The sequence below is a fragment of the Patella vulgata genome, chromosome 4 (genome assembly GCF_932274485.2).
Source record: "Patella vulgata chromosome 4, xgPatVulg1.2, whole genome shotgun sequence".
Lineage (NCBI taxonomy): Eukaryota > Metazoa > Mollusca > Gastropoda > Patellidae > Patella > Patella vulgata.
The window spans coordinates 68,138,981-68,157,523 of record NC_065882.2 but is presented as its reverse complement, the minus strand read 5'-3'; the positions used below and the strand labels follow the sequence as shown (position 1 = coordinate 68,157,523).

Genomic DNA, 18,543 nt, shown 5'->3' with positions numbered 1-18,543 from the left:
AGATTAAAGCAAAATAAATAAGGACATTGGCAGTCCAGATTATATATATATAAAAGAAATGAGGAAATTTCCAGCACAGATTAAATCAAAACAAATAAGGACAGAATAGCCAATATTAAATTTAAAAAATAAGGATATTGTAATCCCTGTTTCTATTTACTTTTCATTGAATTCCAGCCAATGATTCTGTTACATGAACACCACTGTGGCTACCTCCAGTATTAAAGCCCCTAGAATATATTATTTATTAACCAGTCTGAATTACACTAATTTAGACTGTATGTTGGATTTATTTTTCAATATTTCAATAATTTTAGTTGTTTTGTCGTGCTGACACGATTCAGAATTCCAATTTTTATCAAAGCTGTTTCTAATGTTTTGTATAAAATAGTCTCAACAATCAAGTTGTTGACTGGTTAGTAGACTGGTTTACTACATTTGATGTCCAGGTTTAAATTGATATAAATCAGTTGATACTGTATGACCTTATATTTATTGATAATAAATGGGGAAACTAACCGTCAGGCTTGTCATAGATATGACTTACCAATATTAGGAAGTTTTATTTATCATATAGAACTCTACTATGAGAAGAAGGAGCCAATTGATTTTCAACACTTTTTGATTTCCGCTATTGCTGCCGTTGGCCTAGGGGACCTGACAAACTCCAGTTTTTGTTTATTGAAGGAAAAGTTTGTTATTATAATATCTAGCAATCTGTCACTTTTGTTCTACTTTTAAAAAAACTTGTTGCTCAATATATAATTTAATTATTAAACATGTATATTTTCAGATTGTCCTTGTAAATTTTGTATTGCTAATACGAAAGAATGTTGCCATCCAAATTGTACAGGAGGATGTACAGGACCATCAATTAAAGATTGTGTGGCATGTAAAAATGTTTTGTATAAAAATGAATGTAGAGAAACCTGCCCGGATAATACGTATAAGGTAAGATACATTATGTGTATATTATGATATTACAAAAATAAAAATGTTTATTAATAGCTATGTTGATCTTTTTAATTGAAATTAGATGATTGCTCTTAATTACCCCTTGAAATGTGGCCATAGATTGTTGGAATACAATCTGATTAAAATACAGATCTATATTTCATTTCGATGGCCTACACTACATGAAGATCTGATCAGTTGTAGTGTAACGTCATGTCAGGTGTCATACAAGTGGCTTTTGATCTTATGACGTTTCTAGTGGTTTACCCACAGTTCCGTGCACCTCACGCCAAAACTTTGCCGTAACAGACCGTTTCATTGGCTAATCCGTCACTTCATCCAAAACGCGGGTTATATAACAACTCTTCCAGATGTAGTAAAGACAAGTAAAACAAAATTTTGAACTATAAAAAACGAAACGAAAGAAGATCTATGTGTTAATCAGATTGGTTGGCATGACTAGGTGTAGATTGTTGTCACCCTGGGATGGAAGCTTATTTTTAACATTTTGAGTTATGGCTATTGATCAATTTGAAAATATTGTTGACGCTCTTATCTCGAGGTTAAAATTATCATCCAATTAACTTGAATTTGTACACAGTGTTAATGTTCATGAGACAAAGAAGCTCATTTATTTTCAACAATATCTGATAATCACTCTAAGAGTTATGGTCCTTGATCAATTTGAATAATAATGCCGGTATGCAACTAACTTTGTTGACATGTTTCTTTGCCTGTACGACCTGCCTTTTGAAAAAACTTGTTGAAATTATGCCTTTATGAATATAAACACTATAGGAATTCACAGGAAGTCATAAAATATATTACAGATAGTCGTTGATTTGTTAACACCTAAAATACAGTTACAGGAAGTTGTTGATAGAAGTCCTGTTTCCTTTGCTTGCTTAAATTTTCTCCGGGGTCTCCATTTTGAGAAAGTTTTGTGAGACTTTGTAGACAGACTGTTGAGAGTTTTAAGATCCTTATGGGAATTTAGAGCTGTTAATTGTCTGTAAAATATTTATTTCAGACACAACAAATCCATGTAGTGTTGGGCATAATTTTGGTTGAATGTAATTGTACCATTCGAAGAAGCTTAAAGTTATCAATATTGGATAACTCGGGCCTAATTCTCTAAACATCCAGATTTGATTTTACTACGAGAAGAATATTAAGGGATAGTAATAATGATATTACTTTGAATCGTGAAGAAGTAAAATTGTCTCATTAAAGAAGACTGTGGAGAGAAAGGGGCTTGGGAACCATTTAATTTGTAATCTAAGAAATCAATAGAGATTTAATCCCACTAGATTTAATGTTAATCAAATTCAGTGATAAGTTCTGGATATGAATTAATAAAATGAATTGCTGTTTTGAACATTTTTATTATCTCTGGCCAAAAGGGAGGCATATTGAAATGAGATTTTGTTGTCTGTCCGTCTGTCTGTCATTCCATCTCTGTTTTGTTTCTTTGCCAATCTCATAAACTGCTTTAAGAAATCTCAATGAAACTTTGTACACACATCAAGCTATTATAGAGGTTTTTCCTTTTGCTATTAGAAATTTCTTTAATTTAATTGTTTTTGTGAATGCATGGAAATAAATTTGACTAGATAATGTGAGTAGTAGACAGATTCCAAAGGCTGGATTAGTTGTATTTAGTCACTAAATGGCAAGCCAAATATCTTTTCTTTAAGTTAACAGAATTTTGAAAAATCATTGTGGCTGACAGTATCTTAAGTCTGGCCTGTTAATTTTTGCAGACAGTATCAAAAGTAAACTGTTATGAAATTTTGTGGTCTTTCATCCAGCTCTGAGTGTCACCCACTGAAATACATTTCATTCCCCAGTTTTTATACGCCCACATTTTCCTGTGGACGTATATTGTCGTTGCCCCTGTCCGTCCGGACATCCGTCCACAATTGTTTGTGAACAGTCTACAGGTCACAATTTTTATTCGATTTCAATGAAACTTGAAATATAGGTTTATCACCCTAAGATCTCGGTTCCTGTCGATATTGGTATGTATCGGACTGTAACTTCATGGATTATGGCCCCTGATTGTACGAAAAATCACATTTTTAGCTTGTGAACACTGTAGAGGTCACAATTTTTATCCAATTTTGGTTTAAACTTGAAATGTATGCATATAACCCAAAGATCTCGGTTCCTTTCAATATTCGTGCATATCGGAACGTAACTTCCTGAATTATGGCCCCTGATTGTACAAAAAATCGCATTTTTAGCTAGTGGACCCTATAGAGGTCATAATTTTTATCCAATTTAAAAAAACGTATTATTATATCACCGTTACACCCTAAGGACGACTGAGTTTGAATTTCGTGAAAATCAGCCCAAAACTGATAGACAAAATGCCCCTCGTTCTCAAATAGCGTAAAAATATGGTATATCAAGGTTGTAGACCCTATAGAGGTCACAATTTTTATCCGATTTTGTTGAAACTTGAAATGTAAGTATAACCCAAAGATCTCGGTTCCTTTCGATATTTGCACATATCGAATTGTAATTTCATGAATTATGGCCCTTGATTGTAGGAAAAATCACTTTCGTTTTAGCTTGTTCTCTATCCATCTCTCTAAAATGTGGGCGTATCCTGCCTGGCAGCCGCTGGTTACCTTCCGTTGTCCTAACATTAATGGGCATCGCCTGGAAAATAGGAATAGGGTGTCTTATTTTAAGGACACAGTAATTAAACAACAAGATAGAAATGGGATGGAACATGCAACTATCTGACGACAGGTCTGACTCGTGAACAGATTTCAAGAATCTAAAGTTTGTTCACAGTGTAACTCTAATGTTTCTTGAATTACTCCCCGTAGAATATTTGTGACATTGATTTAGAATAATAACGCAGAATCAAATGCGCAGCATGCGCTTTTAAAAGATAATACCACTGAATATACATTACATTGTTTCATATAAGAATTTTAAAAAATTTACCAGCATCACAGATTTAACAAAGATTCCAATTGAGGGGGATGAGTTATGTGATGTGGACAGTGTTGTCTGCAATGATATATATGGTAATGAAGTTAGTCCCTAACCACCCAGTCTCTACTAAGTTTTAAGCTTGCTTCATTGTTCACTCTGGACTTGAAATGTGTTCCTATTATTGAGGTTTATGCATATATGTATGAATGAGCATCCATGTAAAAGAGCCGTTGAACATTGAATTTCAAAGAATAGTTGATAGGAAGGCTCATGTACGTCCTGCATGTTATTCTGAACATGTGATAACGAGAGGTTAAATCAAATTTTATTTCTTACATTAAATTGATTTTACAGTGGAAAAATAGATTATGTTTAACAAAAAAAGAATGTAACAGAAAGATGACACCAAAAAGAGGCAATAAAAATGAATGGCATTATAAAACTCTTGAGTCTGATCTTCTGAATAACAAGACAGAAAAGATATGTGCTAAAGAATGTCCTACTGGTTATACTATAGTTGATAGTCGATGTGTCAAATGTAAAGATCAGTGTCCTAAAGGTATGTATATATTGATTGGATTAAAATATATATTGGAACCAATATTTATATTTGAAGAGCTTCCTGTTTTAATAATAGGATATGAATATCTGCCTTACTCCTATTTGTTTCATTGTTTAAAGGACAATATTGGTGCCAGTCATTATCACATATGTGATAGAGCTGGTTAAACACATTCCAAATATAATTTTAACACCGAGATCATTGCTACGATAGCTGAGTAATACAGTTTTCCAGAATCGGAAGTGACGAACGCCAAAGGAAAACACGAATCATCTCTCTATATAACTGACTGATGTGACGAGTTATAACGGATATACGGCCGAATTTCTGCTCACTAATAATTCATTCGAAGACCAAAAGTTGTTGTATGAGATTGTGAGAGGATACCTGACAATTCATAAAAAGAATTGACTGCCACTAGATAAGTGAACACGAAAGAAAAACAGAAAAAGTCCGTGCATTACCATGTTTTTATAAGATATAGAATGAATATAAACAAGGGAATGTACGGACTATTTCTATTTTTCTCGTGTTCTCTTATCTAATGACATTCAATTACTTTATTGAATTGTCAGGTATTCTCTTACAGTCCCATATATCAACTTTTGGTCTTCGAAGGAATTATCAGTGAGCAGAAATTCGGCCGTATATCCGTTATCACTCGTCACATCAGTCAGTTATATAGAGAGATGACTCGTGTTTTTCGTTTGGCGTTCGTCACTTCCGACTCAGGAAACCTGTATTACTCAGCTATCGTAGCAATGATCTCTGTGTTAAAATTATATTTGGAATGTGTTTAACCAGCTCTATCACATATGTGATAATGACTGGCACCAATATTGTCCTTTAAGTACGTGGAACTGTCAATTCCAATACATAATTCACGATTACATATATACTTATTGATAAACGTTTACTAATTTAATTGAGGGAAGTTTCAAAGAGTATTCTACAGGCCTTCTCGTCTAAAAAATCATGATGGGTAAAAAACTGAAAATCACTCTCCTGGAATTGCAGACAGGAGATAATGCGTGCAATCATATGTAATGCACTTTATTTGATGAATAAAACACTGCATTGCTATTATAATATTATAATATTTTGTTTTAAATAAAAAAGAAAAATAGATGCACCTCAGTATTTTTGTACGCCCACATTGTCATGTGGACGTATATTGTTGTAGCCTTTGTCCGGACATCCGTCCACAATTTCTATCCAGTCTACAGGTTGCAATTTTTATTTGATTTTTACGTAAACTTGAAATATAGATATATCTTTCAAATATCTTGGTTTCTTTCGATATCGGCATGTATCAGAACGTAACTTTACTCTAGAGGTCACAATTTTTTTTTGATTTTGATGAAACTTGAAATGTATGTTTTTTTATAACCCAAAGGTTGTTTCTTTCGATTTTTACGCATATCGGACCGTAACTTCCTGGATTATGACCCCTGATTTTTAGCTTGTGGTCCCTCACTGTATGCAAATGTAATATCAAGATGGTGGACCCTCTAGAGAACTCAATTTTGATCTGATTTTGATGAAAATTAAAAGATGTGTTTATATCCTAAAGATCTCGGTTCCTTTCGATATTCCCGCATATCAGACCATCACTTCTTGGATTATGGCTCCTGATTGTAAGAAAAATCACGTTGAAATATATTACGGTTACACCATAATGAAAGTTGAGTTCAAATTTCGGGAAAATCAAAACTTAACTGCCAGAGAAAAATGACCGTTTCTTGTATGCAAATAGTGTAAAAGTATGTAATACGAAGGTTGTGGAGCCTCTAGAGGTCACAATATTTGTCCAATTTTGATGAAACTAAAAATATATGTTTATATCCCAAAGATTTTAGTATCTTCGTTATTCGCGCATTTCACACCATAACTTCCTTGATTATGGACCCTGATTTTATGAAAAATCTCATGTTATTTTTTTTAGTTTGATCTATATCCATCTTTTGCAAAATGTGGGCGTATCTTGCATGGCAACCGCTGGTCTATATTTACTTCCTGTAACGACTTTTAAGTTCACGTCAGTTAATTAATAATATTCCTCAATAATTAATTCCTTCATTTATATAATAGAAAATGATATACTTGTAGTTCGTAATGTCTAAACATCATTTATATTCTTTATAAAAGAGTATTTTAAAATTCATCGATAGTTAAAATCACTCATAAAAAAGCATGGCAATCATCTTTCACGTATTATCGGGTCTTGTTTGTTATTCACGCCCGTGTCAAGCCTGAAGTTTTCTCATCAAAATTAACCATTAGCAACTGTTTTCATGCAAGATCACAGTATAATGCTACTATTGCCGAGAATTTAAAAATGGAGTGTTTGCTGCCAAAGTTGTGCATTATGGATTAGCAGAAAATAAGTTAACCTGTGTTCATTAAAATCTAATAATAGGGAACGCTTTCAGGTGTGTACAATGTTAGTCAAATTTAGTTGCCTAGTGATTGTTTCTTTGGGTTGGAAAATTATTAAAATAGCGTGATGGCGTCCACGTACGTGACCAATTCTTATGAAGGAAAATGATCACAGATAACAAAAATTTTGTGTGATCATGAGCTATTTAATGGGAAGTAAATACGAAGTAAACATCACATTTTTTGGGAAATAAAATACGCAGTTGGAAGAGAGATTTCAGAGGACTGAGGATATCACCTAGATTGGGATTTAGACAAGGGATGGAGCGCAAGAGCGCGCCTCAAACGTGAAGGCCTGTATTCTATCATCGCTTTCAAGCATGAACAGTAACAAATGTGTAGGGAAATATATAGACAGAAAATAACAAATCAGAAATCATACAGGGCAAGAATATGATCAAAGGCATTTCAGACAGCAGACTAAAACAATCACATATTCTCGATCAGGAGTTTAGTCATTGTTCACTGTATGTGAACTGGTGGTGCCCAAATTCCGATACGTGTCAGCAGCAGTTATCAATAAATAAATTAGATAAGATTTTGTGTTTTTTTGTGTTTACTCGCAGAAGCTGAGTGAAGTTGACTAAAAACAGACATAAGACACTGCCATCCATTAGAATATAAAATATATAGGTTATTAACACTGCTTAAAGCTAAACAGTTAAGACGTTAGACATGTTAAGTAAATATTTAAAAGTCTGTTTCTATTCACATGCTGGGTAAATAGAGTCTGCATATCTTGAAAGCTTTGAAGATTTTATGTGTAAATGAAATTATGAAATTTCTGAAATTAAAGATTTTGTGAGCTGTTTATAAGATATTTATTTATAAAAGACATTCTTAGTGCAAAAAGCTCTATATTTTAATCAATCCATGTGACATATGATAGGCAGCTCTATGATGATCAATTATTATTTATTCATACATTTATTCAAAATGTAATCAATTGGAGTGCACTGAGTGCCTGATAAAGTTAGATATTGTTGGAAAAATCTAAATTACGATCAACGGATTAAATGTTAAAAAAAGGGGTTAATAAGAAAGATCAGCTTTATTATTAGTAGGTTTGCCAATTTGAGCTTGAGCAAATCATCCTTGGAAAAGCTAAGCTCCTTTCAAGCATGACTCAAGTTAGACTTGCAATCACTGTTTGACCATAAGCACAAGTTCGATAAGATTATTTAATCTCAACACCTATTTCAGGTTGTATACAATTCATATACATAACATATAAAAATATTTATGTAGTAGTGGCAGACTTTCTTGTGTACATATAATACATATGTATTTAGCTGCTGAATCTGTTGCTGAACTTCTTTGAGTTATGAACAGACACAATACAAGCTGTTTTTGACGACCGAGATTGTATGATTTGACAAAATAGAATTGAGTGTCAAGATCAGGTATCGGTGTCAATCTCTTGGATAAAAAAAATTATGCTAAGAATTAACCGAACTATAACTGGAACATTGTAACATGCCTTCATTGACGTAGACCTACATATTTCACATTCAATGGCTGTATTTAGTCTACATACATGTTGAAAACCCTGGCTTTAATCTGCATCACTCCAGATTTAGATAACCCTGACTCATATACAACTTATCAAGCTGATTGAAACAGATCAAGATGTCAATGATCAGGCCTGAAAATGGTTATTTTCATGTATTAAAAATATCAACAAAAATACAGAAAATTGACAAATCTGCGCAGACATGTACAGTAATAGTGCCTCTGACTGGTAGCATGGACCTTACATAGAGGCACAGGATTACAAAATGATGGTCGATATCATTATTACATATAATTACCTGTACTAAAAAGTGCTATTCCAAAATCTATTTCTTTGATGTCTTGCAAGAGAACTTCCGATAATGGAAGATGGCCTTGGCCAAGGTCCACTGCTTCATTTTACAGATCTGTGACGTTATGTAAAAGTGAATTTGAATATATATATTATTTTTGAATTTATAAATTTTAACAGAATGTTTAGGAGGTATTGTTGATAGCATTGATTCAGCGCAGGTGTTTAGTGGATGTACTATTATTAATGGGGCAATAGTAATACAGATAGACGGAGGCAGTAAGTACACATTCTTTCACAAATATCCTATATAAATCAGACATCCCCTTTATCCTTACTTTGGCTTCAGTTACTTACCGAATCTTGCAAAATCCTCTTGTTACAGTGAATGGAATAAGACTTTGACTGTCGTCATGATATGTTAGACAAAATTTACTGCCTGCTACTACACAGGCTTATATGACAGATGCTATATTTGAACATTCTGTAAAAATATTAAGGCAATTTGAGCCACAACTCCAATAGAACCATTTAGGGAAAATTGAAAAAAAGATGTTGGTGATCGTCAGTCTTGCTATTGTCAACAGCTGTATTAAATGAAGAACTGGATTTAATATGCCGACATGGAAATGTAGTCGTATATTGCCGACGTCCATGTTTGTCTGTCGTCCACAATTTCTTGTGAACACCCTACAAACGATGTTTTTCATCTGACTGTTTTGAAATTGATACATTTTGTTTACATTAGTGAGATGAAGAAGCCCATTTAATTTCAATAATTCCATTAAATTCTTCTCAAATTTTGGCCCTTGTTTCATTTGTTGCTCTTTGTTAATGCTTTAACGTCAAAAGTTATCTCATTTGTAGAAATTTATAAGCATCATTTAAATTAGTGAAATGAAGAAACCTATTGAATTTCACCAATTTCCATTAATTATGTCTAAAGTTATGGCCCTAGTTTCACCCTTTTAAACCTTGTGAATGACAAAAGTTATCATCCAATCTGTATGAAATTTATATTCATAAGTTAGATTAGTGAAACAAAGAATCTTTTTGAATTTCAGCATTTTCTGTTAATTACTTCTAGAGTTATGGCCCTTGTTTCACTTTGTTGAACCCCGTGAATGCTCCATTTACAATAGTTACCATCTGATCTGTATGGATTTTAAATGCATTATTTAGATCAATAAAATGAATAAGTCTATTAAATTTCAACAATTCCCTTGTTTCACTTTTTTGAGCCATGTGAACGCTCTAACAACCAAAATTATCATCCGATCTGTATGAAATTTATATGAATAATTTACATTAGCTATGACTTTTGTTTGACTTTGAACCTTGTGAATGCTCTATCGACAATAGTCATCATCTGATCTGTGTAAAATTTATATTTTTAGATCGATAAAACGAATAAGCCTACCAAATTTCAACAATTTCCGTTAATTACTTCTAGAGTTATTGCCTTTGTTTCACTTTGTTGAACCATGTGAATGCTATAACAACTAAAGTTATCATCCGATCTGTATGAAATTTATATGCATTACAGTAGAATCCTTATGAGCAGCCGCTCCTATTCAGCGACATCTCCTTGTAAGCGGTCATGATAAATTCCCCACCATAGAAATTCTATTGTTTCATCTCTTTAATCAACGGTCACACCTCTAACACGACCAGCGGTCACTGTTTTAGTTATAAATTTAACAAAACTTTGCCTATTCCACGACCATTGTTGAATGATACCGTCTTGTCGTACTTCGTAGCACCTTCGGTAATCCTGTGATTAATAGTTAATTATCTGGACCCACCGATTAGGTAAAAAGAACTGTGAAAATAACAATAAACCCGCGATTATCTTTTGTTAAATTACAAACCCTGATCTGCTGATCATTGTTTTCACACGTAACGAGAAACATTATTTGATATTGATTGAATCAACTATAAGAACCGACAAAGCCGAGTTTTGTCACGATCATCTAGTATCTATTGTCCATTGCCACTTTGTTGCTAAACAGAAGTTTTAACGCCTTCTATATTACATACAGAGTTACACCTCCCTGACAATCGGTGACAAATTTGGACAAAAATAGATCGATATTATCGATCACATCACGATGGTAGACAGTAGTATCAATGAAGGTACAGAATGACACGTTTACATCAGAGATTTGATTATCCACCCTTGATACTCCTGCTATTTTTATAGACTAATCGAGTGAGCGAAGGGAAGTAACTCAAATTTTATTGCGACTATTGTTGTTTTGTGGTGAACGAAAAAAAATGACGCTAAGACTGATATGTAAACTGTTTTTTGATTGGTTCGTAGAATCGAGTTACGGCCAAGGGCAGATCATTTGAATTCATGAAAACCACGTGAATGGACCCAGAGGTTGGTAGAGTAGAATGGAACGATGGCACCGGGGATACCAAGAATGGGTCAAACTGGGTGTAGGTATATGTTCATTAGGTGAATGTCTTGAGTGAGTCTGATGGTGAACATCAAGCAATTTAATTTGTCAATGATATGGACTACAAAAACTTTGATTTTATTTGATATAGAACGTTTAAATTGGTGTAGATTTTCCACAGTCAAATATCTTGACTGAGTTTGATTATGAGCATTTTCTGCTTAGTCTGAGCAGTTTATTTGTTGATGCTTTGGAACACACTAATTTTGTCTCTAATTCGGTGAGAGTGATGAAACTTGGTTTATAGTTAAAATACATCAATAACGAGACTATGTATGATGATGAACATATTTTGCTCAGGTTAAGCAGAGAATTGCTCAGAGTGTCATACATAGATAAGTGAAAGTGTTTATTAAGTGTCATTTATTTTGTCGGGGACACTTGTCTTACTGTTGTTGGTTTGTTAAAAATTTATAACAATATGGCTACTTAAAGATAGATAGTAATGTTATAAATTATTTGGTAGTAATCTACTGTGGGGTCTGGTTCTTAGACTGGATGGTACTGATAAAGAATTTCTGCCAACTAAACAAAGCATAGAAAATAGATGGACATATATCCTATGAATGATTATAAGCTAAATCAGTAGAGTCGTTTAAATGCATAAAGCCTTTAGATCTCCTTTCTGTTGTTAATTATTTTTTATTATACATGTAATATTTTGTTTCTCTTGATCATATAAGTTATTCAGGCTTGTAATAGTTTTTATGTGCCCACTTTGAAATGCAATTGTATATTATTGTCAGCCCTGTTTAAAATTAACATTAGCAAAATAGCATAAATTGTGATAGAGATAATGATCTATACAAATTCAAGATGTAATTAAATTACATGTTTGTTTGTAGACGGGATTGTGTGTGTTCTATGTCTGCTATCTTGACAAAGTTATCAGAGTAGTAAAAGAGTAGTAAAGGTTTGACAGGCCGGTAGATCTGTTTAGCTGCTGAATCAATCGATGATGACTGGCAGAGAGAGTAGATACATATAGATACTTCATTGTAAATTTAATTTTCTGTACTATATTTCGTGAAGCGCACATGAGTACTTAGTCTTAGTCGTTGAAGTTGTGCGCTATACAAATGTGCAATAATATTAATGATAATAGTACGAAAGAGATTTTAAATTGAATAGAGTGGTGGTTTAATCGTCATAAATTTTTGTGTTATACTACCCTTTTTCAGTTATCTATAATATTATAAATTAAATGTATTAAATATATATTTTACAGGTAACATTGGTATAGAGCTTGAAAATAGTCTGGGTGCTATAGAGCAAGTGACATATTATATAAAGATAGTAAGGTCTTATCCAATTCTGTCGCTACATTTCTTTAAAAACCTCAAAGTTATTCATGGACGAGGTCCAGGTGGTACTAATACAGAAGAGATTAAGAAGTAAGAACAACAAATTATTTATATTATTATTGAATGTAGTAATGATTTTTTGATCTAGTTATTATTGTGCACAAGACATGCTCTAAGTGTGAATGAATCATATGATCAGTCAATTGGATAAATGTGTTTTGTGGAAATGAAATGAAGTGAGGTTTAGCATCCTACTTTTCTGCATCAGCCAGGCTCATGAAGGGTTTGCCCAGATATTGACATCTCCACACACTCTTCATTGAATTCAAACTGTACAGAAGAACTGGGATCGAAGACATCATACATGTACACACTGAGTCAACGTGACTGCAAGTTATCTGGAAGCTGCTGTTTTTAATCTTTTGATTGTATCCATTGGTTCTTAATCATTCATCCAAGTTTTTTATAGTTCTGTTTGGAACAACTTTGCTAATTGATTCACATGATGGATTGTATTACTATGGAATGTTCCATTATAAGCCACGTTTGTACCTAAAAAATCAGTGACAGCCTTGACTCAGTCATTTCTTTTTGTTCAGAGAAATGCATAAAGAAAATTGAATTTTGGTATTTTGTATTTTATTTTTCAGTTACAGTCTAATCGTTGTGGATAATCCTAATCTAAAGGAACTATTCTTACCTAAAGTTTCAAAAAGACTTAAAATGAAGAGAGGAAAGGCTAAGTTTCACTACAATCGTAAATTATGTTACTGGAAAATCAAGGAATTTTTAACAGATGTTGACCTGGTCAATAGAACCACAAAAAATGATGTTAATCCTGACTCAAATGGTGATTCTATTCCTTGTAAGTAAAGATTATAATTCATCATGGATAAAGTCTCTGTATGTCATTTGTTTTAAGTCTGACGAGTTGTTTTGGGAGTTCACGTTAGAGGTCATACAAGAAACTTTTGACTCTATGATGTCAGACATTTGATTTACCAATCAGCATCGATGTTTCTAGTGGATTACCCACAGTTCCGTGCACATCACACCAAAAGCTTCATTGGCTAATCCCTCAGATCATCCAGAACATGTCAATGATAACAACTCAACCAGATCCTAGTGTAGTAAAACAAAATTTTGAACTATAAAAAATGAAACAAAATAGGATCTGTGTTTTAATCAGATTGTGCTAAAATGTACTAGAATTGATTATTTAACATCTAATTATGAAATTAAAGTGTCAATGGTAGATAATCTTCTGTTTTGGCTTTAATGGTAATTGGAATATAAAAAGGACCCTCAAAATATTTTAATGAAGACTATATAGGTGGCACTAGTTTTTGACCATATTTCATTTATATTGTCTACGGATGATGCCATATGTTGACAAATTTTCAGGACATCATATTAACATTGAATATAATTGAACTAGTTCCTCAAATGATGTTTACAGACTTTAAATGCTAATATGCCACCTAAATAAAGTAAAAGTAAAAAAAATCAAATAAAAGGCAAGGCCATTCAAATACAAATCAGTACTGCTCTCTGTCACAGTGCTTGTTTATATGGTGGAACATGTTCGTTAAATGCTGCTATACAATGCTTTCTTTATGATTACTTTCTAGGACCTTCAATGTTTAAAATTATCTCTTTGTTTTAAAGTGCACTTTGCTTAGAATTTTTCATTGGATAGAAAAATCAAAATCCAATTAAATATATGTGTTGCGGACCAAGCCCTTTATCTGGCATATTTGGGGTTTGATGGCCGAATTTTTATCATAATGCCTGTCATTGAGTCAACTGGTGTGGATTCAAATCCCCAGTTGTACGTAACAAGGAGTAGGGTCGCCTGTCCAACCTTGTGGGTTTTCTCCGGGTACTCCGGTTTTCCTCCACTGCTAAAGACCCCTACGCGCAAGCGAATTAGTGAAATAAAATTAAACCATATTTTAGTCCCGAAATGACCTAGTTTGTGTTGAGTGGACGTTAAACCCCATTTCTCTCTCTCTCTTATCTGGCATATTCGAAAACTTACAAATGCACAGTGTGGCCTTATATACAATAATACTGGTACATAAATAATCATCTCGAAACAAACATTTCTTTAGAAAAATGTAGTTTATGTTTATTCATTCCTTAAAGTTCATTACATGTCGTAAGTTTTAACTTCCTTCTGTTTCTTTTCAATGTTTTTTTTCTTTATTGCGAGAAGTAAACCATTCACTGATTTCTGTATGAATGTTCTATTGCAGTAGCTACTTGTCATTTATCTTGAAAAAGACATTAAGAATAATAGATGGTTATAAATTTCTTTCTTGTAAATGGCTTCATATATTTTGTTTTGAAATTAGCCTTTATTAGATTCTTTACAGGTTTTTTGTTTAAACGTGTGAAAAAATTGATTAGAATTAAATTGAAAATTTGTTTTACATTTATTTCTGACATTGAAGAATGCTTTTATTTTACATTTTGCTTTGTATTGTCTGTCTTTTCGAAAGAGAGACAGAGAATGGGGTTTTACATCTATTCAACACAAACTAGGTCAAATCGGGACTAACGTAGGGTTCAATTTATTTCAATAATCCACTTGCACGTAGAGGTCTTTATTACCTGTATGAGGATCCTGAGAAAACCATGAGGTTGGACAGGCGGAACAACTCTTTGTCATGTAGAAGTCTAACACAGGTTAGATCATTCAGCCACCTATTCTCCCCTGTCTGTTTAAAACATATTCAGTCTATGATTAACCATATGATTGTAAAGATTATAATTATAAGGATAGAATTCTCCATAGTTGACAGTACTCTTGTGCTACAACTTCATTAGCTTATCTGTCCATGAACTTGGAACCACTTCTGTTTGGTTAACTTTGATTTCTTCCATTGCACCATATATATGTAGGCAGTCTATAGTATAGAGCAAAAAAGTGACCCTTAACAATAAAAAATCACACCCCTGAACATATACCTTGATGTAATACGTATTAAATTGTCACTACTTATTCATAAAGATACATTATGGAAGATTAGATAAAGAGCTGGTAGTTCTCACTATAATAGTTAAAAACTAGATAATGTAAAGGGAATATGCTGAAAATTTCAGTTGCTTCATTGTAGGCCAAGAAAACCTTTTTTTAAAATCTTTGTAGCCTCGATTGTCATTGTTAGCACTGTCACGATAAGTAACAAAGTATCGATTATCCATTTTTGCGTTTAATCATCAACAGATGTAGAACAGAAGATCGAGGCAGATTATATGACATCGAGATTTGATTATGGTCTTTTCATGTTAATAAATATTTAATCAATAGTTTATCGTCAGTGATGTTGCAAAAGGTTGTATCTTCGGTTTTTGATGAAAGATGATTTTTTGCATTTCTAATTTCCCAATCGTAGGGCGCATCTTTTTATCTAATAATCGTATCTCTAGTCCAATTGAATACTTTTTTATGATCATCAGAAAGAAGCAACAAAAGATTGTATAAACTATATTAATTACTAATTTTAAGTGTCAAATTGTCTGAACTCGGTACACAAAAAAATGACAGTGGATTTCTTTAAATGGACTGTATGAGATTTTTTCCTGGTTGATACAACGTTGAACCGTAAAAGATCGATCTCGTATCTTTTATAGAAAAACAGTTACAGTTTCCTGTAAAGTTAGGAAAAAAGGAGATATGACGTTTTGCAACTTCACTGACGTTATGTAACAGTTCAGGCCTAAAAAGAAAGATCTGCAATAGTCAGATTTATATCTTGCATAATGTATCTTTATGTAATTAGATACGGTACTGCATAGTTAGGTTTCTTAGTATTAATTTGAGAATTAAAGTGACCTAAAAGAGACAAATTGTTTTTTGCATATTTATGTACATTAAACTTGATGACTGATGGTCTCTGGCTTAAGATACCAGTAATCTATTTTTGGTGTTGACATGATTTAAAACAAGATTTCTTTCTGTGTTATAGGTGAGGTTACCACATTAAATCTTCAAGTAGAAAAAATATCTGCTAAAGAAGCTATATTAAGATGGGATAAATTTACATTAGCTGATGAACGAATGTTATTTAGTTATGTTGTTTATTATAGAAAAGTGTAAGTATGGGTATGAAAGATGAAGTTTTAAACTTTTATAAGATTAAGAGCACCCTAATGAATACAGTTGACATTAATGTACTTATGTACATATACATTTTAAATTTGCCGACATGGAAATATGTATGTACCATTTTCTTCTGAACACTCCCCACAGACTACATTTATCAAGATATAAGCATTTACTAAACTTCAGTACCCAAATGCATATTCAGTGTACAGGTCATTTTGCTCATCACCTACCACATAAACAAACATCGGATATATATCCACAGGATTTTGTCCTGAATAATTGTTTTCAGTCTGTGGCCACGAACATAATTGTTTTTATGCGACAGTAGTGTTGCAAAAAGGTTGTGGTGTTCAAAGCTACAAATATTGTAAATATTACAGTGAGATTTCTGGAATAGAATAAGAATCTAGGTCTTTATGGAAAGGAGCAAGAGAATTAAAGTTCAAGGCATGATTATAGTTGAAGAACTTGAATTTAGGAATAGAAAGAGAAATCATATGGAAAAGACCTAATAAAACTGATGGACCTTAAAACCTCTGAAAATTGGTATCTTCTTCAGTCTTTTCAACTCCTGAAACTTGTGAAATGCTTTTATATCCTGTAGACTATTTTATTGATCCTTGATTGAAGTAATTTCTCCATAAACATGTCTTTAAATAAACTTCTTTCTATTTTTAGAACATCAAAAAGTGTTGACATATTTCAAGGAAGAGATGCTTGTTCTCAGTCAGTGTAAGTAGATAGATAAAATTAATGACATTCTAACTTGAAGTCTGACATGTCTTATTGGAATGAAATCTAAATTTAAAGTTTGACATGCCTTATTGAAATAGAATCCAAATTAAGTTGAACATGCCACTGCCCGTCCATTCACATTTTGTATAATTACTACTCATCCCAATTATCATTGATAATAGGCTGGACTGATTAAGTAATTAAGTGATCAACGTATTTATCATGTTATACCATCGATACAATAATCTTGAGAAAGTACTTAATCCATGTACACCATCCAATACAGAGCTCTGTGTATTGCGACTGGCGTAGGGCAAGGGACTGGGAGAGAGGCACTACTGCAAGAAGTCGGGGAGTTGCCCCTATCCCTGAGAAGAAAAGAACTAGCGACAAGGTACTGGGCTAAGATCTCACAACTGGGCGAAAGATCCCCAACCTTTGTCCGTCTACAAAATACAAGATATGTGAGAGATCCTAGAAAAAAAAGCTTCGGCCAGGGTATCAGGGAAACAATCAAGGAACTGCAACTGGGGAAGCTCGGATAAATGAACACGATCCCCCAGCGATCGCCCCTTGGACGCTCCCTATACCGCCGGATAATCTAGATCTACTACAGAAAACCGACAAGAAAAACAACCCCACTGCTGCACGTGCTTTCTCTCTAGAACACCTGGAAGACAACTGGCCGTCTGATGACTGGGACCATATGTACACGGATGGCTCACGCAATCCTGAAGGGGGCACCAGTTCGTTTGGAATATACCTGCCAAACGGGGAACAGGGAATAAGCAGGAAACTGCCCAATAACTGTTCGGTGTACACTGTAGAGCTTGTGGCCATTCGTGACACTATATCATGGATTTCCCATCAAAAGACTAGTAAGTTCGTCATTCCAAAATGACAACTCGGACTCAAGACCAGAAGTCATTTTCGAAATCAGGCAGCTGTACCAGAGGGTTTTAGAGAAGGGAAGCAAAGTAGAACTCGTGTGGATTCAATCACATGTCAACATTAGAGGAAACGAGGAGGCAGATCGACTCGCCAATGAAGGTCTCAAGGACACAGCACCACTCCGCACCATAGACTACAGCACCGCGGAAATCTACAGTATGGTCAAAAGACAGGTCAATTCAATCTGGGAATTAAATCTCGTTGAACTTGACACATACAGATTCCGGCTGGATGACAAGATCTACACAAAGACAACACTCAAT

At 33.5% G+C, this 18,543-nt stretch overlaps 1 protein-coding gene across 1 annotated transcript in view; it reads left to right on the top strand.

Moving 5' to 3' along the window:
- The window catches only part of LOC126818035 (putative molluscan insulin-related peptide(s) receptor), a 134,997-nt gene that overhangs the window by 51,203 nt on the left and 65,251 nt on the right, over nt 1–18,543 (top strand). The window contains exons 3-9 of the mRNA XM_050545210.2: nt 794–951; nt 4,261–4,465; nt 8,892–8,990; nt 12,405–12,570; nt 13,131–13,345; nt 16,455–16,581; nt 17,273–17,326. Of these exons, the coding sequence (XP_050401167.2) occupies nt 794–951; nt 4,261–4,465; nt 8,892–8,990; nt 12,405–12,570; nt 13,131–13,345; nt 16,455–16,581; nt 17,273–17,326 (1,024 nt within the window). The remainder of the gene's footprint in view (nt 1–793; nt 952–4,260; nt 4,466–8,891; nt 8,991–12,404; nt 12,571–13,130; nt 13,346–16,454; nt 16,582–17,272; nt 17,327–18,543) is intronic.